Source organism: Pelodiscus sinensis, chromosome 9 (genome assembly GCF_049634645.1).
Source record: "Pelodiscus sinensis isolate JC-2024 chromosome 9, ASM4963464v1, whole genome shotgun sequence".
Lineage (NCBI taxonomy): Eukaryota > Metazoa > Chordata > Testudines > Trionychidae > Pelodiscus > Pelodiscus sinensis.
The window spans coordinates 63,235,579-63,259,623 of record NC_134719.1 but is presented as its reverse complement, the minus strand read 5'-3'; the positions used below and the strand labels follow the sequence as shown (position 1 = coordinate 63,259,623).

Here is a 24,045-nt window from a genome sequence, read left to right as displayed (position 1 = left end):
ACCCAAACTTGCTGCCTGTCTACACTGGCCGCGAGTTCTTGCACAAGAACACTGATGTTCTAATGTATGAAATCAGGGCTTCTTGCGCAAGAACGATAATGCTCCCGCTCAGGAATAAGCCCTTTTGTGCAACTGTTCTTGCGCAAGAGGACAGTGTAGACAGGCAACATGAATTTCTTGCGCAAGAAAGCCCGATGGTTAAAATGGCCATCAGAGCTTTCTTGTGCAAGAGAGCGTCTACACTGGCACGGATGCTCTTGTGCAAAGGCACATGCCAGTGTAGACGCTCTCTTCTGGAAGAGTTTTTGCACAAGAACTCTTCCGCAAAAGAGTTCTTGCGCAAGCTCATGCCAATGTAGACGTAGCCAATGTGTCCTCAGACTCTGTGAACAGCAGGATCCCGGGTGGAAACCAGAGGGGATTGGTAGCGAGGTTCTGAGATCAGGCCGGGGGGCCCAGCCAGAAGCAACCATCCGTGCTAGTATCCTGCTGTAGGACACGCTCACGGCTGAGGTCAATGAGTTGTGCTGGGTTGGAGCCAAGTAACTCAGCTGAGGTATGTGAGTGGCACAGAGAAATTAGGAGTGGGTGAGGGTCAAGAGCCATGAACTGGGACCTGGAGTCCGGCGAGGGGTGTGCGGCAGGGTCTGTCAAGGCTGACATCTGCCTTCTTTCACAGCCAGCCCGCGGGTGTGCTTAGTCCAATGAGGTAGGCAGGGTCAGTCTGGGCCTCTGAGGGGAGGCCATCTAGTGGGGCGTCAGCCCACGGGGCTAATAGGCTGCTGTTCCCCACTCACACAGCCCTTTTGGGTGGTGGTGTGTTCAGGAACCACCGCAGCCTGGTTCCAGACCCCTGGTGCCTCCTGGGAAACGTGGAAGGTGCCGCAAAGACGAGCACGTTCCCTTACGGTGCCTGCATTCCAGGAACAAAGCCATGTGGTAGCACAGACACCGGGCTCCTCTCACGGACCCACGTGGGACCAATGTGCCGACACCGCAGTCTGGGAAGCGTCTGTCCGACACTCTAAGCCTCCCCAAAACAATCCCTCGCCTTCTCATTTCTGCAGCTCTTTTAAGCGCTTCGGCCGAAAGCCCGAGAGACGAAACGCCAAATGGGCATGTGGCCTACCCCGCCCGCCACCAGAACCATCTGCCAAACTCCCTCTTCTGCCTGAGGAGATTACCGCCGGTGGCTCCAGTTGTGATGTGCTCCACAACTGGACTCTGACCACCATTTGTGCAGGCCGGGGAGGGGAACCTCATAGAAAAATCCCTCACTGTGGCCCTCGACAGAAGGAGAAAGACACTCCCCATATTCCCCTCACACACCAGAGCCTAGCGGGGCCTTGCCTAATAGACTTTGTGCGGTCCAGCCCTCAGGCTCCAGTCCTGAGTCCCTGGGGCCTGAAGTTCCTCATCCCTGGTGTAGGCCCACGGAAGGCAGAGTTGTCCACTTACGGGCAGTGCCGCACTGCAACAGGCAGGTCCCAATCCGTGAGGAGAACACAGGCCCCAATCTACGTGCCCCTGCTCCATGTGACAGAGGACGGCCGCTGTGTTCTGGCAGCTTTGGTGTGCCCGGCCTATTGAGGGCCCGGTGGGCCCCCAACCTGGCAGCCGTGCGAGACGTGTTCCTTCTCCCCCTCTCCTGCCAGGCTCTTCGCGGCCAAGTGCGGCGGCTGCTTGGAGGGCATCGCGCCCAGCGAGCTCGTCATGCGGGCCCAGCAGAGCGTCTACCACCTGGGCTGCTTCTGCTGCTGCGTCTGCGAGCGGCGGCTGCAGAAGGGCGACGAGTTCGTGCTGAAGGAAGGCCAGCTGCTGTGTAAGGGCGACTACGAGAAGGAGCGGGAGCTGCTCAGCCTGGTGAGCCCGGCTTTGTCGGATTCCGGTAAGGGGGGAACCCGGCGCGGAGGGGGGGCTGCGCTGCTTGTGGCCCGGGAGGGAGTGGGGGGGGAGTCCAGGCCCCCCGCAGAGACAGGCCTGGCGAGGCTGATCGATTTGTGTGACCGTACCTCGCCGGAGCCCCATCCCCTTAGCTTGTAGGCGGGAGTAGGGTTGTTCATCTCCAGGTGTGGTTTGGCCACTAGAGGGAGACAGAGACACACGAGTATGGGAGCTCTCGGTGTGGGCCAAAATCCCGTTTCTTAAACTGTGTTCCGTGGCACACCGGTGTGCCGCGGAGAACAGTTCAAAATGGCCGCCCTTAAAGGGGCAGGTGACCTTTTTTTTTTTCCCTCAACAAAAAATCCTTGGTGTTTCACATAAAAAAAAATGATTGCTTGGTCTTAAAAAGTTTAAAAACCTCTGCGCTAGGTGCTGTACATACACCCAAACACAACAACTTCTGCTCCTCTGAAGGGCTTACAAACAGAGCATCAGGTAAGAGACACCTGATAGGGGCAGACAGAGCCCCAGAAAGTGGGATCCCACTGAGTCCACCTGCTGGGCCGTGGTCGCTGCAGACAGCCCACCGAACTGTTGTTCAGAGTTTTGGTAGGCCTCCCCAGCAGAGAAGACTTTGAAGGAGGGATCCGAAGGAGGATAATGTGTCAGTTTTGTGGCTGTTTGCAGGGCGCTTTTCCAAGCCGGGGGAGGAAGCACCAAAGTGAAAATACAACAAGGGGGTAATGGGGGCGATGGAGGCTGGTGTCGTGAGCTTGCCGGAGGCAGGTGTTGACCTTTTAAGCGCTGTTCAGAAACAGCTGGGAAGGAATTGAGAGGGGTTTCCTTCTTGCTCCAATGTGGAACTGGTTTGCTGCAAATATAAACTCCAGCCTGTGAGTCCAAGGTGGGGATCCACGCATATCCCCATCCCCTGCCTACCCCCAGTTCCACCTGCCAGCTGGAGGAAGGGCTGATCCATGGAGATCCCTGCAGGAATCCACAATACAGCCTTAGACGCCTCCCGGTGTTGTCGTGAAGGCAGGCTGTTTGCCATGGGTCAGAGGATAGGAAATAGGTGGGGGAAATTGGAAGACCTGGTTACTAAGTCCCAATTCTGCCCCTGAGTCACCAAGTGGCCTTGAACAAGGTACATTGCAGCTCTGTGCCTCAGTTTCCCCCTCTGTGAAAATGGAAATACAGGTTGAACCTCTGTGGTCCGGCAACATCTGTGGTCCAGCATGATTTGCGTTAGCTGGATGTCCACTTATCATGGATGTGGTCAGGTTTCCCATGGTCCCATAAAGTTTGTTTACAGTCACCAGTCCTCGCTCTTAGCTTTTTGTGCTGTTCTTTAGCTCTAATTTACCCCTAAATGTCGTCTCAGAGCCCAGTAAGCAGTGGAAGTGCTGGTGATGCTGCTAGACAATATTGACCTCCCATGGTTCAGCAAATGCTCTGGTTTGGCACCGGTCAGGTCCCGAGGGTGCCGGACTAGAGAGGTTCAACCTGTCAAGATAAAAATAACTAGCCACAATGGTCCCTTCTGATCTAAAGTGGACGAGAACACAGCCAGCTGGTGGAATCCATTGCCAGGGGATGCTGCGAGGGCCAAAACTATAATCGGGTTCAAACAAAGAACTCGATAAGTATCTCGACGCGCCTTTTACGAGGGGGAGGGAAAGGACATGGGTGCCACGCTGCCCTCTTCTGGAGCGGGGTGGCTCTGCACTCCCCGTGGGCTGAGCAGCAGCAGGAAGCGGTGGCCTGCGCCGGGCCCTGTGGATAGGACACCGAGTGGTGCTCCCGGAAGCGGGCTGGTGCCAGGAAGGTCGGGCGACGCCGCGTCGTGTGCCAAGCGGACGCGGTTGCGTTTCCTCAGGCCGAACGAGAGCACAAGCTGGGCTCCCGGCATGGCCTTCCGTGAACGAGTCGCCCGTCTGGTCTGGCTCCTTTCACCTCATCTTCTCAGGCCCTCGATGCTCCTCAGGCCTCCTGCATCCCACTCGGAAGAGCAATGGGAACTCCTAGAGCCGCTCAGCCCCACTGCAAGCGTGACGCCAGACCGTGCCCCCTGCCAGATTCGAACGATTCCCTCTCCCTCACGTTCACCTCAGCGGGAAGGAGACCCCGAGGCCTTGGACCTGTCATGGCTGCCAGCTCTCTCACAGGGCCAGGTCACCTCCCCCGCTCAGACCTCAGACAGAGCTGGGTCCCTGACTTTCCCCCCTGCTGAAAGGAGCCGTGAAATCAAGAGCTGCCTGTCCAGCCGGTGGCTGCCTTTCCCGAGGCCCTCCAGGAGCGGAAGAGGCTGGGAGGGAGGAACACAAACCGAAGGCCATTTTGTGAGAAAATGCAGATGAAAAGCAAAGCGGTGGAAGCCATATGTCGCCTCTAATCTCCCAAGCCCTCGCTTCAATTACTGCCTCCCCTGAGCTCCGGCGGCCGAGCCTAAGTAAACAAGCCCTTCTGAAAGAAGACCCCGGTTTCCAATTAAAAGTGTACTAACATTTCGCCTCTCCCTAATTCCCTCCGACCAAAGAATTTCTTCATCTCCGCGCATGAGATCGAGTAGCCCCGGATCACCCCCCCCCCCAGCTCCCTTCCCCATTGAGCTGTGGGGTCGCCCAGAGGTCACCCCAGACAATATAAATGTCCCCCAGACCTTTCCCATGTGACGTCAAGAGGAGCCTTAAAGATTAATTAATTCCTACCTCGTTCGCGGAAGGCTTTAAAGGCAGAGTTAATTAAAAGTATTACCATGCTAAAGCCGACTCAACTGGTTCCCCCTCCACTCGGATGGATTCTTGGAGCAGGTGTTTGGGGCGGGGGGGGGGGTTATATCCCACGGACAAACAGTTCAGTGTCTTTATTCGTAGATCTCCAGCGAAGGGCTGATGCCCCCAAGTTCAGAGGTGGGTCTGACTGGGCTGTTCGGATCTGGAGGTTCCCCTTAGGGCCTAGAGTACCACTGATCAATTGCACATAGCGTCGGACAAATGTGAGCGGGTTCTGCATGGAGACGGGCCTTTGAGGAAGTTCAGATCCCGCAACAGTCTCTTTGTGCGGAAGCCAGCTGTTTATATCGGCAGCGCTTTCCCCGCGACTGAAAATGCAGCTACTTCTGGTGCGGAACACCCCCCTCACCGGGGCCCAGGGCTCAGCAGAACACGCGCGGTTGAGATGGCAGGGGGCAGAGCGCAATGACCCGCACTGGAATGTCGTCCGGACGCTGGCGTGAATGCTGTTCATGTGTAAAAGGGCAAGGAGCCAAGCCGCGAGCCATGCCGTCCGCCCCCGATCCTACGCTGCAACTGGAAGCAGCTGCCCACGGCTCAGAAAGCGTGTGGGCGGGGCCTATTAGCCACACCAGCTGTGTGTGCTCAGGGAGGGCGGGGCTGGCGGCATGCCAATCAGCAGGGCCTGGCAGAGGGAAGCCGTTAAGTTCCGCGGTTAGGCAGCTGCCCTGCGCCAATCAGAGCTGCCTTCTGCCCCTCCCCTCTGCCTCGCCTGCCCCCCTGCTGTCTCTCGGGAAAGCAAGCCCCAGCCCCACTCCGTCTGCCCCCTCCCGGCATCGAGAGCGCTGAGCAGCACTAATTTCCCCCCTCCCTTGCCCCCCAGCTCCATCCCCGGACAGCTGCACAATGGCCCCGCCCTAATTCCGGTCTTGGGAGCAGCCGGGCACCTGCGCCACCCGCTGGCCGGAGCATGGTGGGCGGGGCCATCCCGGTCTTTTAAGGAAGGCAAAGCCTTCCCTTGCCTGTGTTACCCGCCACCCCTGGCCCCTCTTCTCCTGCTGACCCGCGCGATCCTTGGATGAATCAACCGGACGGTGCCGAGAGGGAGCTGGGAGGCTTGTTAACCCGGTGTGATTGGCGAAGCACTTTGCCGGTGGAAAAGAGCCGTGTCTTTGGCACTGGAAAACGGTGCCCATGAGGCCAGAAGGAGGCTGAGAAATGGGAGAGGACTCCGAGAAGAGCCACGAGAAGGATGAAAGGGTTAGATAACCCGCCGTCAGCTCAATCCATGTACTGTGGTAACGGAAAGGCGGGATTTGACCGCAGTCCATCAGTCGTGAGACAAGGAACCGACGTTTGAGGGTAAAGGGCTTTTCAGACCAGCGGAGAAAGCTTCAAGGGCTAGAAGTAGAAACTAGACACATCCCAACGGGAAATAAGATGCCCGTTTTTGACCTTGAAGGACACTGACTTTTGGAACAACTTACCGAGGGTTGTGGTGGATTTCTGGACATTTTATAATCCGGAGGACTGGCTGGTTTTTTTCTAAAAGATCTTCTCTTGTTCAAGCACAGCTATTGGCCTGGAAGCAGGAATTAATTCAGGCCAGTCCTGGGCCGTGTGTGGTGATGCCGGAAGTCAGACTACATGATCACCGTGGTCCCTTCTGGTCTTCAAATTCATGCTGTGTGTCGCCAGAGCCTTTAGGATCATTATCGGTGGCATTGTGGTAGCGCTTTGAGACTCTGGCCTCAGCGTGAAATGTCCTGTCAGCCGAACACCTAGCAGAACATTGTTGGGGGACCATTTTAACTGGCCCGGGGACTCATTAATGGATCTCAAACTTATTATGAGAAGCCCATTTCAAAAACCAGCTTGAAAGGGAAGCTGCAGAGCTTAATTGAATTTACACGTTTGATATCTACAATAGAGGTTTAAACAGAGACCTTAACTGGATTACCAGCTACATTCCACATCCTAATGCCACATCATAAAAAGCCAAACACCAGGTACTTAAGAGTACTTAGAACCCTCTCTATCAGCTTCAATTAGCATGGACACTCTAATTGACTATTCTTTTCCCATTTTTTTCTCCTCTTCTTTTCCTCCCCCTTCCCTCTCTTTCTCTGCTATTTATTTGGAACTTGGACCTCTTAAATGCCATTTGTCGGAAGAAGTGAGCCTTGCCCACGAAAGCTCATGATGCCATCTCCATGTTTTGTTAGTCTCTACGGTGCCGCAGGACTATTTGCTGTTTTTAAAGTTTTTACCCAGCAGAACAAAAGAGAACAGTCGTCAGGATTCAATGGCTGCTGCAGACATCAGTGGAGGAGGGGCTCGACACGCAAACATTTTATTGCTGTTATTTATTTATTGCTATTCCAGTAGGACCTACTCCTCCCAACAGAGGTTGGGGTGTACACTGTCCAGACACATAGCAAGAGCCAGCCTCTGTCCCAAAGAGCTGGCAGCCTAAATAGCCACCACAGAAAGCGAGTGGGAAGATGAACCATTATCACCACTTTGCAGATGAGGAAGAGAGAGGTCAGGTGCCTTACCCAAGGTGACATCTGGTGTCGGTGGCAGAGCTGGGCCATCAAACCAAATCTGCTGAGTTGCAGGCCAATGCCCGAATTACAGAAGCCTTCTTCCCTTCACCAAGACGAAGCTTTGCCTATTTTGAGAATCCTTTTTTCTGTACACCCGGCTGATGCTGAAGTTGCATTTTTCTTGTGCAGTTGTGACCGACAGAGAAATTCCCTAGTTCCACACGTCAGTGTTTTCTGTGGACTGCTGCTGCCGGGTGTAATTCCCCGTTTCTTAGACTGCCTTTGCAAGGCCTGTGCAGTGCAGTTGTAGTTGTGTTAATACTCGGATATCACCAGAGACAAGGTGGGAGAGGTCATCTCTTTTATTGGACCAACTTCTGGGGCGGGAGGGAGACGTCCAAGCGTTCTGGTCTGGGAATACTGCAAATAACAGGCGGAACAGGGTCTTTTGCATAAATGGCTCACACACGTTTCGAGGGACCATGCAAGGTGAAGTAAGGCCTATAGCAGTGTATCTCATATTGAACTGAAAGAGGAGCAGACATATATATCTATGAGTATTTCAGCGTGGCCCCATCCTCTTTCTAACCCCTCTGATTCTGACAGTGACAACAGGCCAGCGGGATCACAGGCAACTACCTGTTGTAAACGACAACTGCCGTTTCCCCAGGCCACGCCCCACTTCTGGCAAAGGCCACACCCACCCACTGCCATTTTGGGTATCCCCTTTCGTGCCTTGTTAAAAGTCACCGCTTAGATTCATTCTAGCTGTAATTACTATAAACACTTCCCCAATGGAGCCTAGAGGAGTGTCGCTGGAAAGGTTACGATCGATTTATAGCACATGAGAGGGGAGTTTGTGCGCAGTAAAATGGTTGTTTTATAAGGGCTTTCACTGTGCTCCTCTGAGGATTAACAACGGCGGTTACCGATACAGGATTTCAGTCATAAATAAGGTCTCTTCATTGTGCCGTGCGAGGAAGCATTCCTTGCATTGCGTCTTCTGTCCAAGTTATGTCCCCAAATGCCACCCTGAGTGAAGCAGCACAAAGCAGCGTGGGACACGAGGTCGAGAGAATAACTGTGGGGAGGCAATGAGGAAGGAAGGCATTAAAACAGTCTGGGCCAGTATCTGAGGAATTAAAAAATGAAAAGGAGTGTTGGGTTATAGAAAATTATGGGTGTAATGGGGTGGCACTTGCCTCCCACAAACACCGCTGTCTGGCCAACTGTGTGTACCTGCACTGCCTCAGTTTACCAGCCTTTTCAGCTACTCAGCCCTTCTGCCGAGTCTCACTCCTGTACAACAAACCCCCTTCTGGGATACACAAATAACAGGGTGCCCTAGGCTAGTGTTTCCAGGTCTGGTCCCCACTTAGAGAGAGTGGCGCCTCCACAGGTCTTCTCCTCCTGGAGACAACTTCCTCAGCCAGCCTCACAGTCCGCTCACCTTGAGCTCTGCCCTGCACTGACTGCTGCTCTGTTTTGCAACGCCCTTTGTAGGCTTTTCTCGCCTCTGATTGGCTGGTTCCTCCCCTGCCACTCTTGATGGTTTGGAGGACCTCTCTATGGTTCCTCTGAGGCAGGCAGTGGCCAGCCCACCCTGCCACAATGGAGGCATTAAAAAACACTGATTAATGGTTTAAAAGAAAAAGGAAAAATATGCCCATGTCATGGAATGCTCTTATTTCAATCAAGATAACTTCAGTCTTGGAATAAAAATGGCTTGAAATTACTTCAGAGTGCTGCTGGTCCATGGATGTTGCCAGACCAGAGAGTCCCGAACCAGAGAGGTTCAACGTGTCGTATAAAAAATGCGTTAATTTGCTTGAATGCTTTTCTCTTCTGAAGCCAGAGACATTCCTGCTTGAACGTAAAGGCCTCAGCCAAGGAGCAGTCTAAAGAGACAAGCGCTTACAACCTGTTCACCGTAGCAGCTTGCGTATGCTTTTTAGTGCACAGAATCCTTGCTTAGCTTCATCATCATACATTCCCGGCTGTGTGTTTGCTTGGACTTCTCTTTCAAAACCAAAATACTAATAAAAAACCGTGTGTGTCCAACAAACAAAAGTTGTCTCTCATTTTAAGGTGGGTTGTCCCTCATTGTCCGTCGTTTTGAGCGTCACTCGGAGTCAGGGGGTTGAGCGGTAAGTGGCGGCCTTTGAAAAGACAGTGAATTCTGAACGCCGGTCCCTCCATGCTGCCGACATTGCTCCTCTCCCTGAACCTCCCTTTCCACAAGTCATCTTTTAATCTGCCACCGGAGGCACTAAGCAGTCAGCTTTTCCATTCAGTCGTTTAGACCTTCAGGGAGCATTGTCCTGTTCGCCTGGCTCCAGGCTCCACCTCCTGGAGAAAATACAGCTTTCCCTGAAACGGATTTATCAAGCGTTGTTCCTTTTCCTAGCGCTGATACAGTTGTCTCAACCAGCACTCCACCCGTGTCTATCTCTCACTGGAAGTCATCTTCAGCAGTGACTGCTCACATCATAAATTACTGGTATGAATGGGGGGGAGGGAAGGGACAAGAAGCCTCCTCCTCAAATTCCTTCCAATCTTTAAAAAACATGTGCCACAAGTTTAAACTTCCCCTGGCATTAATTCTTATTTTATCCCAAGTGCTGGAGTTTGGGGGGGTTATGTCAGAGAGGAGGGCTGCGTCTAGACTGGCATGAATTTCCGAAAATGCTCTTAACGGAAAAGTTTTCCGTTAAAAGCATTTTTGGAAAAATTGTGTCTAGATTGGCAGGATGCTTTTGCCCAAACGGAAGCAGCATAGTTTTTCCGGAAAATTACTGACGATCTTATATGAGATCGTCAGTGCTTTTCTGGAAATTCAAACAGCCAGTGTAGACAGCTGGCAAGTTTTTCCGCAAAATCATATGATTTTGCGGAAAAACTTGCCAGTCTAGACACAGCCACTATGTACACTCCTATCTGCTACAGTTCTGTAAATGTTTGTCCTTTCATCTCGTTTTTGCGCGGTCAGGTTAAACGATGAAGAACATCGAGACCTTGGATTTGGGCATCCGCGCCTGCCCCTTCCCTGTAATATTCCACTGCCACGGTATTTTCAGTCCTTAAGAGAAACCCTCTGCCACATGTAGAAGCTCCGACCGTTTTGTGTTTTGCTTTGGAGGCATTCCTGGCACAAAATCTTAATGTCTAGTGAGGGAAACGGCATCCATGCCCATTTGAAAACAGGCCTGCTCCGGGGTCTGCTAGGGTATCTTTGGATCAGTCAAAAATGGACCTTTTTCCCCCTCCCCATTTTTGTAGTAGTAGAAACTGTCTTGGTACAGTGGGTGATGATGAGAGACCCACAAGACGCCAGCAGGAGGCTGGCTTGAAGAGGCCATGGTACAACAAAGACACAGCCTTAGTGTGTAACATTGTCACGTCTCATGCTGCCAGCCAGTCAGTCACTGCCACGCTGCAAGCAAATGGAACAAGGGACGCTGGGAGAAAAGGGCCCAGATTTCTCTCGGCGTCTGTGATCAAGGGAATGTGCGTTGGCCTCCTGGGCCGAGGAAGACGCAGCCAAGCAATTGCTTAGCTCCTCGGTCCCCTACTTCCTTGAGTGGTTGGGTGTGGATGGAGCCTCTATGGTGAAGCTGAGCTGGCTGCATTTCTCCAGGGGCTCCGACCACAGGTTCAGCTGAGCGGAGGCCCCTTTCCAGTTCAGCTTTGGGGACACGCTCCACAGGATGTGCTACACAGGCCGATCTGCTTTGCCAGGAAGGGGGAACCTGCTGCCCATGATCTTCCCTGCAGCCCGGGGTGAAGCCCCGTCAGCATCGCTGCCAAACTGGCTTCTAGGCTCAGCTTTCCCCAGATCTGGTGTGTGACCTTGGTTGAGTCACTTCATCTCCCTGAGCCTTAGTTTTTCCATCTGTAAAATGGGTAGAATGATACCTGTGTTATATGCTTAGTACAAAGAACCTGAAATCATGGCTGGGCCTCCATAGTTAAGAGTGCACCATGGGCATCGTGAGGGGGGTGTGGGGCTTGGTGCAACCCCTCCCGGTGCCCCAGGTGCGGGGTGAGGGTAACCTTCCTGCTGCAGGCCCTGCCCACCTCCACTCCACCCTGCCCCTGCTATGGCCTGGGCGATTACAGGAGGCCTGGCGTGATGGCAGCCACTGCTGAAAAGCCCAGGGCGGTGGGCCAGGAGAGAGTGGTGGGCTGGTGGGTCGGAGTGGGGCAGAGCAGGCTGCTGGCCCTCTTTGGTTCCTGCCGCTCAGGTGGTGAGTATGGGGAGTGGGCGACCCCTGCTGCCATCCTGCACCAGGCCCCGTAATCTCCCATGGCCCTCTGTCCATATGATGTTTGGGGTGGCCGCCGGGGGCCCCCCAAAAGCATGGCATCTGGGGCATTCAGCCGTGTGAAAGCGAGGCTGCCTCTCCCGAAGGCGGTCGTCCCCTCTGTGTTCGGGGAAGCCAGCCTGCCCGGAGAGACGATGGCTGCCACTTTCTGGTTAGAGGTCTGGACAGGAAACTGAGGCAGCAGGGAATGTGGAATCCCCAAAGTCAATATGTCTCAGGTTCCTCGGGCCAAGTGGGAATTGGGCACCTAAATCCCTTTGGGGATCTGGGTGCTAAAATGTACAATTGTCCACCAAGAACTGTACAATTCTTGCACCGTCCAGAAAGCCAGCAAGCTGTGTCCATCGCCCTTACGGGCCTGCTTGATGCTTTCAGGGAAAAGCGACGATGAAGAGAATCTATGCAAAATGGGCCGTGGGCCCGGGAAAGGCGCTGAGGAGAGCAAGGATCACAAGCGTCCCAAAAGGCCCCGGACGATCCTGACAACGCAGCAGCGGCGGGCGTTCAAAGCCTCATTTGAGGTCTCCTCCAAGCCGTGCAGGAAGGTAGAGCGCGGGGGAGCTGGTCTGGGGATGTGTGTGTGTGCTAGTGTCCTTCCGAATGCCTGTGCGCATGTAGCGAGGTGGGGCGTTCTTAAGAGTCTGGGCCAGACCCCAGGTTGGTGTAGATCCTCCAAGTTCCACTGAAATCATCGGGGAGACACCAGCTTCCGTCTCAGCTCGACTCCATTCTCACCCAACTCTGCCATTCAGGGTGTGTCTAGACTACAGGGTTATGTCGACAAAAGTGGACTTTTGTCGATAAAACGATACCTGCGTCTACACTGCCGCTGAGTTGTCGACAGTACTCAGCAGTCTTGTCGACGGCTGTAAACCTCATTCTACGAGGAATAACGCCTTTTCTCGGCAGAGTTCTGCCGACAGAAGGTGTTACTGCATCGACACTGTCCTTTGCGTCTACACTGTCATGTCAACAAAGCGGCTGGCTGTGTCGACAGAACTGGATGTCGGCTAGACGTTCTTTGTCGACAGAAGCTTTGTCGACTGTATCTGCACACAAAGCCTCTTTCGGCAAAAGCCTGTAGTCTAGATGTACCCGCATATTCTCCTCCTAGCGGGGCCAGGTGCTTGGCTGGTATAAACCAGCACCGCTCCAGCAAAGCTAATGGAGTCATGTCGAGCGAGCCCCGTTGGGAATCTGGTCCCTTTTCGCCTGTCTTCCATTAAAAGCCTTTTCCCCCCAGTGCTCCGGCAGCTAGATTTAGCGTTACAGCTAGAGGGCTGGGTTTTCTCAAGGATCCCTTACAGTAAATGTTGGAAGGGGCTCCTTCTCGTCACTGATTGAGGCTACCCGCTCGTTAAGGGTTGCCGGGGAACCCGTTGTGACAGGCACGGAGCTGTCCGAGAACATTACTCCACGGCAGAAATGGTTGGCCTGACTCGCTGTCAAGTGAGACATTGATTTTCTTGTTTAAAAGTTTGCCTGTTGTGTTGAAGGGGCTGCCTGCCTGCGGGCCAGGCTTCTGTTCTCACGTTCCCAACCAGGTCTTCTGATCAGTAGCTGCACGTGTCCAGACTGGGCCGGGCCGTGTGAGCGGGCCTCGTGTCCCAGCTGGGAGGTTCTCCACGGGTCACAATACGAGGTGCTCAGCCAGGCCTACAACGGAAACCCGGCTGGGATTCCGCAGAACTAGTCTGCCCCACCCCACGCCCTACCTGCACCTCAGAAGGGCCTCAGCGTGACCAGAAGGTCAACAAATTCGGGCTCTGGTGAACTGAGGGGGAAACGGGTCCCGAGCTGCGACCCTCCCTCTGAGAAGGGCCCATCCCAACCTCAACGGGAGGCATGTTGCCATGCTGCTGCACGATCACAAGTCTTGCCGATAACCAGGACTCAGCCCAGTTAGTGCCAGATTGCACAGGTTGAACCTCTCCAGTCCGGCACCCTGCTCAGTGCCGAACCAGAGAAGTCACCGGCCCACGGGAGGTCAATATTATCTTGCAGCGTTTTCAACACGTCCACTGCTTGCTGGGCTGCTAGGAGACATTTAAGGCGAAATTAAAGCTAAACAACAGCACAAGGACGGCACTGGACAGCCTTCTATCTCCCCCGGTTCATAGGCCAAATCTTAAATTCCAGCCACTGGGATACCCAGGCAGTGTGCGTGTTTGTGTGTGTGTGAACCAAATTGTGTAATTCCTTATTATTTGGAAGCCCCCCGCGGTCCTGGCCAGGATCGGGGCCCTATAGCACTAGCTGCCATAAAGCTAGGCCATTTAAACAAAGGGTCCTTACCACAGAGGGCGTGAGGCCTACCCTGGTTGCCTAGGGTTACCGGTTTGGGTTGGACGTACCCCAGGAGGTTTCATCCCATGGCCTAACCTTTAATTCCTGGGGCCGCTCTCTGCTCACCAGCCTCAGGGGGAGCAATCAAAGCGAGGGGAGACTGTGGGGAGGCAGAGAAGATGGGCTCTGGGAAACAAGGGCTTCATATGGCAGCTTGGGGCTCCCCCTCTGCCTGGCCAGTGTGAGTTCATGGGCTGCCAGGCAAAGGCCTTTGCCCCCAAGGGATGGGGCAAGCCAGGGCGCTGGGTCCCTGACATGGCTCCAGGGAGTAGGAAAGCTGGAGCCAAGCGTGGGTGGCTGCCGGGCCTCCGGGGGGCTGGGTGAACCGGGGGCTCCCTGACGTCCTGGCTCGCCCGCCACGCCGTGCCGGGTTGCTGAGATGAAGCCGCTGTGTCGTTTGTCCCAGGTGCGAGAGACGCTGGCCGCCGAGACGGGGCTGAGCGTGCGGGTGGTGCAGGTCTGGTTCCAGAATCAGCGGGCCAAGGTAGGTGAGGTGGGGACAGGCCGCGGGGACCAGGAGCTCCCTTGGGTCCGATGCCAGAGCTTTGCTCCGAGGGCCTGCTCCCTAGAGCCACTGGTTCCAACCCCCTGCCTCCTCTTCCTTCCTGAGCAGATGAAGAAACTAGCCAGGAGGCAGCAGCAGCAGCAGCAAGATCAGCAAAACACCCAGCGGCTCAGCTCAGGTACCGCCCGCCGCCTCCTAACCCCCTTGCGGCACGAGACCCTTCCCCGTCCTCTGCGGCACTGAGCCACCTTCTGCTGTCTGCGTCCCCCATGACCTGTCCTAGATACCGGACTCCCAACCGTCCAGCCAGGCTCCCCCATTGTGCTGCAAGACGGGCCCCTACTGCAGTCCCTAACTTGACAGCATCCCATCATCTCTGCCCAGGGCCCGCCCAACACTGGTTGCATGTTACCCCCAAATCCACTAGCCTGTTGTGGACTGTCCTGCCTGGGGGGAGAGGGATGTATGTCCACTCCTTAGACTGGAGTGCTGAAAATGTTACCGTCCATCGTAAGATAACTCCTCAGCACTGAGACCACAGCAAGGGAGAGTGACGTGCGACCTTAGCAAACAGCCAGTTGGCTTGTAGCTTCTGCAGAAGGGGCCCTGCCAAAGGGCCCAGGATCAGACCCACCTCCTGCTGACATGGTTCCATCCGGGTTACAATAAGATGAACAGCTCGCTTAGAAGCCCAGCCATAGCATGTGACTCCATAATCTCCTGCAGCAGTGAGTTCCGCTGGTGGTTCGCATGCTGGGTGAAGCAGCGTTTCTTTTTTGTGCACCGCTTACGGCATAAGGGTGAGGGGCCAGAGATGGGGCGAGGAAGCAGCTGCTGCCAGGGAGGGAGAGGGTCTCGTTTCTGCTAAGACCCCTTGGTGCTGCTCTGCGAGTGGAAAGGAGCCTGAAAGGGAACTGGAATGACCTCTTGGCCAGTGGAGACCTAGCGGAAGGTCCACCGGTCCTGCTCTCCCACCCTGAGCAAGGGACAGGGGAGTTGGGACCCGTGTGTAGGATGGGCTGCCCCGTGGTGGGAGACACGGCCCAATCACACGGCTCTGTGTCTGTTCTTGGCATCCCAAGGCCCAGAGGGAGTCCTGGGAAGCCGAGGGTCAGTCAGCGCAGCCCCGAGCAGGCTCTAGCGTACGCTGCAGGCCACGGTGCTCCCGGATGGCCCCAGAATCCAGGGGCTAGAAGGGTCCCCGTTTCTGCAGGGAAGGAGGGATGAAGCAGCACGGAGGGATGCCGATTCTGGCCCAAGAGGGCCAGGCGCTCGGGTGACGGGGCAGGAATGGGGGGAACTAGAGCAGCATTGGGCTCTGACGTTGCTTCTCCCTTGTCTTGCAGCTCAGGCAAACAGTGGTGGGAGCGCTGGCCTGGAGGGGCTCCTGAACCCATACACCACGCTGCCCCCCCCGCAGCAGCTGCTGGCTATTGAGCAGGGCGCGTACAGCTCGGACCCCTTCCGGCAAGGCCTCACCCCGCCCCAGATGCCAGGAGATCACATGCACCCCTATGGTACGCGCCACAGAGGCCTGCTTTCCACCTGCCCGAGCCGGCCCAGAATGGAGAGGCCCCCCCCGTAACTTGCACATACACACACACAAGGTGCATGTCTGCACACACATGTGAATGTGTGTGTGCATGTGTGAATGTGTGTGCATCCCTGTGTGTGTGTACTTGTGCGTGCACATGTGTGCACACATGTGAATGTCTTCGTGTGTGTGCACATGTGTGCACACATGTGAATGTCTTCGTGTGTGTGCACATGTGTATGCACATGAGTGTATCTGCATGTGTGTGCATATGTGTGTGCACATGTGTGTGCACACACATATTGTGTGTGCGTATGGGTGTGTGCGCATGCACACGTGTGCGCGCATGCACACGTGTGCATGCGTGGATGTGTGCTTGTGCGTGCACCTGTGTGTGTGTGTGTGTGTTTGCGTGCACGCACGCATGTGGATGTGTTTGCACGGGTGCAGGGATGTGTGTGCATGCAAGTGTGTGCGCACATTGTGTTCACGTGTGTGCGTGCACGTGTGTGAGCGAGCATGCACTTGGATGGGATACCAACTCCCTTTCTAGTGACTGGTGTCCACGGCTAATGGTGATTCGCACTGAGCTGAGTGCAGGCCTTGTGTTACGGAGCAGACAGATCTATTCTGCTGAGGGAGTTGGGCAGCCGCTACTCTTCCGCCCTGCCCAGCCAGCTTCCTTCCCGACACGCCGCGGAGCACCCTCGCGGGGAACAGGGCAGGCCGGCACGGTCCGAATCCAAAGCCCTGCTTAGCTTCCGCACGTCGCTGCCGCAGCCTGTGTTGTGGAATAGTGCGAGGCCCAGCGTGCACGAGGCAGTCACAGACCGGCGCTGGGTTACAGCACGGGCCACGTAGGTGACGTCTGCAGCCAAACATGTGCCGGCTGCAATCTGCGTTCGGCAGGAGGGGGCTGGCTCAGAGCACTGGGTTTCTCTTCTTGCTCACTTTTTATTTATAAAATCCTCTTGCATCACACTCGCAAGACAGAGCGAGCAGGGTGTGGCCTTGAGGGACCTATCAGAGCTGTGTACATGGCGGGCCATATGCCTCCCATGATGTGGGCCAAGCGACAGCGTCGGTCCGTGCCTCAGTTTCCCCTTTGTAAAGTAGAGGCAGCATCTCTCTCATGGGGGGGTCACACAGACTGCCTAAGCCCTCTGCCTCTGCACAGTTGTGCTGGGAAGGGCCAGAGAGACAGTGACACAGCAAAGCACACCGCGAGGGCTGTCCCTCCCCAGTCACACCTCACCTTCCGTTGTCTGCCTCACTTTCAGGCGCCGAGCCCCTTTTCCACGACATGGATAGTGACGATACCTCCCTTAGCAACCTGGGCGACTGTTTCCTGGCGCCGTCAGAAGCTGGGCCGCTGCAGCCAAGACTGGGAAACCCCATTGACCATCTGTACTCCATGCAGAACGCCTATTTCACTTCATGAGCCTTCGTCCTGTCGCCCGGCCAGGCTCGGGTGCTTTGACATTACCGGTGAAACTCACTGCAGCTCTGGGCCTGGGCTTGTGTCATGGGAATGCTGTCAGACACTGTTTTATAGCTCAGTATTTTCAAGGACTGACTAAGTTATGAATCACATAGTGTAATGTTTCTATTAGCATCCTAGTAGTAGACACCACGTATTTATTATAGCTGGCCTGCATTTCTCAACTTGAAATTTCAACGGGGAAAAAAACATGGTTCTACATTTCTATTAAATGTTGCCATTCCCCCACTCCCCCCATCCAGCTATACAAAGGGCTGATTAAAAACAATGATTCGTGTCTTTATTTTTATCTTGAAATGCAGACGAAATTGGGGTGGGGAATGAAAAAAACGGGGCACAATTGGTGCAAAGATTTCATAATTCCATCCTCCCCTTGTGATTGACTGGGATTTATTTCAGCCACGCCCTGCGATATCCAAGCCACTCAAGATGTCATAGGGCATGACCTTCTGGCCTTCCGTTCTATGAACACACGATTTCAGGTCTCCTGCAGACATGGTCAGAGACGTCCCGTTTTGGCAAGATTTGAAAACGCGATGGGAAAAAATGTGGAAATGGTCACTGTATTTTTTTTCCTGTTTCTCTCTATTGATAAAACCAGGGACTTTTAATATAGACATTCTCATACAAGTATAGACAGCTAGGAACTCCTAATCTCTCTCGCTAACGGGGAAACTCCAGGCAAGAGGTAGGTATGTTTCCATGTGTGCGCGTGGGGGGGTGTAAGTATGTCTGTACTCCACAGATGCACGTGCCATAGAGAATCAACAAAGTTTATTCCTAATTCTATCAGAAATGTACTGTACAGCAAAAGTAACTTTATTTTCAGCGTGAACCGTATTTAAGGAAATGCTCGATGCACTTAAGTTATAAGAGACTGATTGACTTTTATAAAGGTTATGTTTAGTTTGCAAAAGCCCTCCGGCACGGGGAAGGAACATTTGCTTCGGTGAAGGCGAGAGCTCTTTGGTGCGTTCAGATTGGCTCAGTGGCTTTTAAAGGCCGGTTATAATCCAAAGAGCATCCGTGTCAGCCACCAGAATCTGATCTTGCTCCACTGAAGTCAAAGGCATGGACATCAATGGGGTCGGATCAAGTCCCCTCGAGTCTTCAAAGTCCAGCTGACCACCTTGGGAGATTTCCATCCCTGACCCCGGTAAAGTGCTAGGAGCGTGAACACGTTTCCCCCACGCATCACCAGCAAGCGGTTTAGCCCTAGACGCCTGCAGATGCGGTGACCAGCACGGGCTCCTCAGTCTCCAAATACAGACCTGACCCAAATCCCAGTAAAGCCAATGGAAAACCTCCCATTGGGATCGCTGTGTGTTGAACCCGGTCCTGGGAGGAGTTTTTCCATGATCCTGGAGTAGGCAGATCCTGGTGTGACCATTAACAGAGGCTGGATTTGCCCCGGGGCCAGCCCTGACTAGCTATGGTGCAATGGCAGAATATAGGGGCCAGGAAATTACAGCTTCATAGCTATGCATTAGTGCTGGAACTGGTGGGGGAGGCTGCTGCACCCCCTGGATTGACGTGGGTTCCATTATAGCCAAGGTTTCCAGCTCACCGCAGCCGACCTAACTCATGTACGTGGATAGAAGAAGTCTTCTACTGACCTAGCTATTGCCTCTCCTGACGGCACGTTGGGAGTCCCCGCTCCTGCTGGCGTAGTTAGCAGCTACACGGCACCATGGTAGCGTTTTAAGGGGCGACAAGCCCTTACGTGCTGCTGCTGAGCACAGATGACTTTTCCAGGACCCTGGCAGGCAGCGTGAGGGCCACACTTCGGGTTTGTTCATGCGACCAGCTGGGGCGTGACTCTACCCTGTGCTAGCCATGTGGGCGGAGGTGGGCATGCGTGCTTTGCTCCCGTTGTAAAGCAGGGTAGCTCACCGGGTACTGCAGAACGCTGAGTGCTCGGGGCAGGGTGAGGTTGGGAAGGGCCGTCCACTTCCCACCCGCACGCTGCACTGAAGCCGCGGGCACCTTGGCGGCGTTTTTCTCCGACTCGAGCCCTGCGCGGAGGCGGGCGCAGCCCCATCCTTCTCCTGGTAGCGTTTCTGTGTTGTGTAATCGTGTGCTGTTGTCCTGGATACATTATGCAAACCGCAACATGTAGGGGAACGAAAGGAACGGTGGCGCGGTTGTGTCCGGCGAGGGGCCGTGGGAAAGATCTGACACCAACTTTAATGGAGGGGGGGAAAAAACTGTGCTAGAAGCTGACACACCCCCGGAAGTGACGTACTAAGATTGAATTAAAAATCTCTGCAAAGCGCCTGGTCTCTTTGTGTGTGTGACATGGCCTGTTTCCTCTGCCGTTAGCAGAAGGTCTCTCGGGGGCTCACCATTCACCATAGGCCCCTCTTCTGCTCTGCCCAGCTGGGGCTCCCTGTGGATGGGACTTCCCGGCCACTGCTGGCCCCACTGCTACTGGTCCAGACTGGGACTCCCAGCTGCCGGACTCCCAGCCGGATCCCACTCCTGGCTGGACCACAGAAGTTGCTGGACCACAGAGCCCTGGATTTAGGAGGGTCAAGCGGTATTATTTTTTAACAATGAGGGCTCTATTACAGTAAGGCTAGACTGAGAGGGGGAGTTGGGATACTGGAGATGTCCCAGAAAACCTCTGCCACGTCCAGGGAACACGTTTGCTCTTCCGCTTTTCTTTGCAGAAGAGCAAATGCGCTCTTTCAGAAGCCCCTGTATTCCTCGTTCCCCGAGGACGAAGGGAGCTTTCGAAAGAGGGGGTTTTCTGACATTTGGCCCAGTCTAGATGGGCCAAATGTCGGAAAAGCCTCTTCCGATAAAAGTATCGGAGATTTTGCGTAGCTTTTTCCGACAAACAGATGGGCTGGGTCTAGAATGGCCAGTTTTTCCGGAAAATCAGCCGCTTTTCCGGAAAAACTTGCCAGCTGTCTATACTGGCCGCTTGAATTTCCGCAAAAGCACTGACTTCCTACTGTAAGAAATCAGTGCTTCTTGCGGAAATACTATGCTGCTCCCGTTCAGGCAAAAGTCCCTTTTGCGCAAAAGGGCCAGTGTAGACAGCTCAGATTTGTTTTCCACAAAAAAAGCCCCGATGGCGAAAATGGCGATTGGGGCTTTTTTGCGGAAAAGCGCGTCTAGATTGGCATAGATCGGGGTGTTCAAACTTTTTTCAAAGAGGGCCAGATTTGATGAAGTGAACATGCGTGAGGGCCGACCATTTTGCCTGACATTCTTTGAACCATTAAAATTAAATGCAAATTAACTATTTTATGCAAAGTTTATTGCGAACGGCACACTTTTCATTTCGTCACATGGATGACAAATCTAAACAGGTGTTAAATCACTCTGCCTTTCAGATCTGAAGGCCAGATGAAAAAAAAATCCAGGAAGCTGAAATATACGTCAGGAACATTGTAAAGTACATTACATATTATTGGTAATAAAGGTTGTCTGTCAACTTTTAAGTTCAAAAAATATGAACAGGAACATAACACCAAGTATACATGTTGTGTCCAAATATATTTATAACTGATTTAGACCAACTGACATTAACTGAGATTTTACAATGTATTCATCTCAATACATATGGCTTCGTTGGGGGCCACAAAAGATAGATATTGCCAAATTACCTGTGGGCCGTATTAAACCGGAACACGGGCCACAACTGGCCCGCATGCCGGACTTTGGACATGCCTGGCATAGATGCTTTTCTGCAAAAAGTGCTTTTGCGGAAAAGCGTCTGTGCCAATCTAGACGCTCTTTTCCGAAAATGCTTTTAATGGAAAACTTTTCCGTTAAAAGCATTTCCGGAAAATCATGCCAGTCTAGATGCAGCCATGTAATCTAGCTGTACCCTTAGGGAAATAGCCACACACAATAGAGAAGCCACCGAAAGTCCATGGCTGCCTCCCACTCAGAAATAAATCCGTCACTGCTTTGGGGTTGGAAAATCCCACTAAATAACATTTCAACATCAAAGGGTTGTGATTAGACCGGACAAAATGCTGGCGGATCCCTGCCGAGGCTGAGGGAAGGTGGTAGACAAAAAGAAATTTAAGCATACGGAGTTTCCGCCTCTCCGGGGATGCTCCAGACTTGCTCCACTGCAGGCCCTGTGTTTGCTCACTTTATGAGGCCTGAGCCAGAGGCTTTCGCCATCGGTGGGAATTTTTCCTTTCACGTCTTTGGGCTTCGGAGCAGGTCCCTCTGCCACTGGCTTTTGGCAACCATTCACGGAAGCACTTTGCACAATTCACTGTTAGGCTCGCCAGCTGCTTTCAACAAAAATCCCGAACATGGCAAACTTGGTTGAGCAAAAACAAACAAACAAAAAAACTGAGAGACCAAAGAAGTTGTTGAGCAAAAAAAAAAAAAAAATCACTGTGCCTTTAAATAGCCCCACGCTCCTCACACCCCTGCCCCTACCAGACGCAGCAGGGGAAACTGTCCCCGTCAGGCTACCGGCAGAGGGAAACAGGAAATAGCAGACATTTCACATGTCCGGTATTTTCTGGGTTTTTTTACCAGATGGGGGACGCGAATACCACACTGTCCGAGCAAACACCAGACACTTGGCAACCCTATTCACTGTTTCCTACAGCGGCTCTGTGGTCACCCGCCCCTCAGTCCCAGCTTTATACCAAAATCCCCACACGCCTCGCTTGCATGTAGGCAGCCCATTGGCTAGCTGTCCTTGAGCGCAAGCCCTGGCTGGTCCTGCCTTTAATTCTGGCGTTTGATTTCAAAACAGACACGCGCAGCAGGATTGTGTCTAACAAAGCCCAGACCCCTTTCCCCTCGCTCTCCCCCCCCCCCCCCCCCGTTCTTGGCCTGTTACATGTGGAATTAACAGACCAGCTGTCTGCGGCCGGTGGCAGGACTGCAGGTCACGCGACAGGTTATTCCGCACCCTGCACTGATAGGATCTGGACCACAGGTGAATGCTGTCAGCCCTGCCAGGCGCACCAGGGAGGTTTTCATGCAAGCAAGGTCGCAGGAGGACTTTCCAGCCATGCCTATGTCTGAATTTGCTGCCTGCATAGCTGCCTGGGGGGGGGGGATGGAGGCAGTGGAGACAGAAGCACAGAGGTGGAGGAAGTCGGGGATAGGATTTTGGGGGGGATGGAGGCAGTGGGAACAGAAGCACAGAGGTGGAGGAAGTCAGGGGTAGAAATTTCAATCCCACCTCCTGTGGAAGATTTAAATGGTGCTTCAGATTTATAGCAGGGGAATTTCACTCTGGGTGCTGAAGTAAGAGCCCGACCCCCACAGAGCAGCTGGTGAGGATTAGGTCAGACTGAAGTGACACAGATAAATGGGGAAACCTGCCTCTGTCCCCTCCTAATCTCAAGCCTGAAGCTCACACTGACCCGTTTCCCTTGTTTCCAGACCCCTCTTAAGGGGACATCCGTGGGAATTAGAGGCCTCCGCACCTTTGAAGAGCTAGGCCTTGCCTCCAGCCACCTCGAAGCAACCAAGTGTTGCAAACCGCGGAGGTGTGGCCGGCTGGGATCTTAGCCCACACAGCTGGGTACCTCAGGACTTCAAGGGGTTCACTAATCGTGGCTGGAAGGAGCTAGGGAACAATGGCCTAATAGGATTGCTTCAAGAGGCCGGAATGAAAGGAATCCGGCCGGAGGCAATAAGGATCAAAACCCCTTCAGATCTCTGAAAAGGCCAGGTAAAAGACACTGGTCGCTAGCGGCCAACGCTGAGAGGCAGCTGTGTCTCGGGCAAAATGCCCGTTGTTCCCAGCTGGAGTTGTACCTCAGGCAGGCGTCTTCAACAAGGCCGGGAAACCCGCCTGAAATTCAGGGGGTGCCAGGCCTCCTTTGACAGGGCTAGGGTGGCTCCCAGATCTGGCCATACAAATATGGAAACTTCTGAGGTGGGTTGGCTCCTGGCTGTATCAAGGTATGTCAAAGCGTACGCCCCGTGAATGATAGTTCTCTGTGCGACAGCGGTGCCCTTCGGGGTGTGGAGGACACGGCGAGCCCTGGAGTGCAGCGAAACTACGGTTTCTAAAATCCGTCCTCCACCAAAAATGACGTCCAGGCGTGTGGCACATCGTTCCTGGGCCGCCTTCGGAGAGAGCGTGCGGAAGAGCCCCGGATATCGCCAGCTGCCCCCGAAAGGGCCTTGCTCAAGGGATGAGATGTCTGACGAGCTCAACTCTTTCGCCCTGGTCGCAGCGCCGTAGCCATGACAACCCAGGTCCGGAGTACCTCACTCAAGCTTTGTGGAGCGCACGTTGTCCCTGTGAATTTCCAGGCCCCTCACAGATAGGTGCTGTGACACTCAGCCTCATAACATGCTTTGTGGATGCCTTTGTGTCCCTTTGCGGATGCCACCACTATGTCTACACTGGAAAAGCCGCCGCCGCCTGGCTATAATGTAGACACTGAGGCTGTGTCTAGACTGGCAAGTTTTTCCACAAAATCAGATGATTTTGCGGAAAAACTTGCCAGCTGTCTACACTGGCCACTTGATTTCCGCAAGACTACTGATGATCTCATGTAAGATTGTCAGTGTTCTTGCGGAAATACTGTGCTGCTCCCGTTCGGGCAAAAGCCCTCTTGCGCAAATCATTTGCGCAAGAGGGCCAGTGTAAACAACACAGTACTGTTTTCCACAAAAAAGCCCCGATCACGAAAATGGCGATTGGGGCTTTTTTTGCGG

At 53.9% G+C, this 24,045-nt stretch overlaps 1 protein-coding gene across 1 annotated transcript in view; it reads left to right on the top strand.

The window, feature by feature from the left end:
* LMX1A (LIM homeobox transcription factor 1 alpha) overlaps nt 1-19,597 on the top strand; it is a 74,456-nt gene extending 54,859 nt beyond the window's left edge. Inside the window, exons 4-9 of the mRNA XM_075937146.1 lie at nt 1,656-1,888; nt 11,869-12,038; nt 14,246-14,323; nt 14,453-14,522; nt 15,691-15,861; nt 17,159-19,597. Of these exons, the coding sequence (XP_075793261.1) occupies nt 1,656-1,888; nt 11,869-12,038; nt 14,246-14,323; nt 14,453-14,522; nt 15,691-15,861; nt 17,159-17,319 (883 nt within the window). The 3' untranslated portion in view covers nt 17,320-19,597. The remainder of the gene's footprint in view (nt 1-1,655; nt 1,889-11,868; nt 12,039-14,245; nt 14,324-14,452; nt 14,523-15,690; nt 15,862-17,158) is intronic.
* The last annotated feature ends 4,448 nt before the right edge of the window (nt 19,598-24,045 follow it).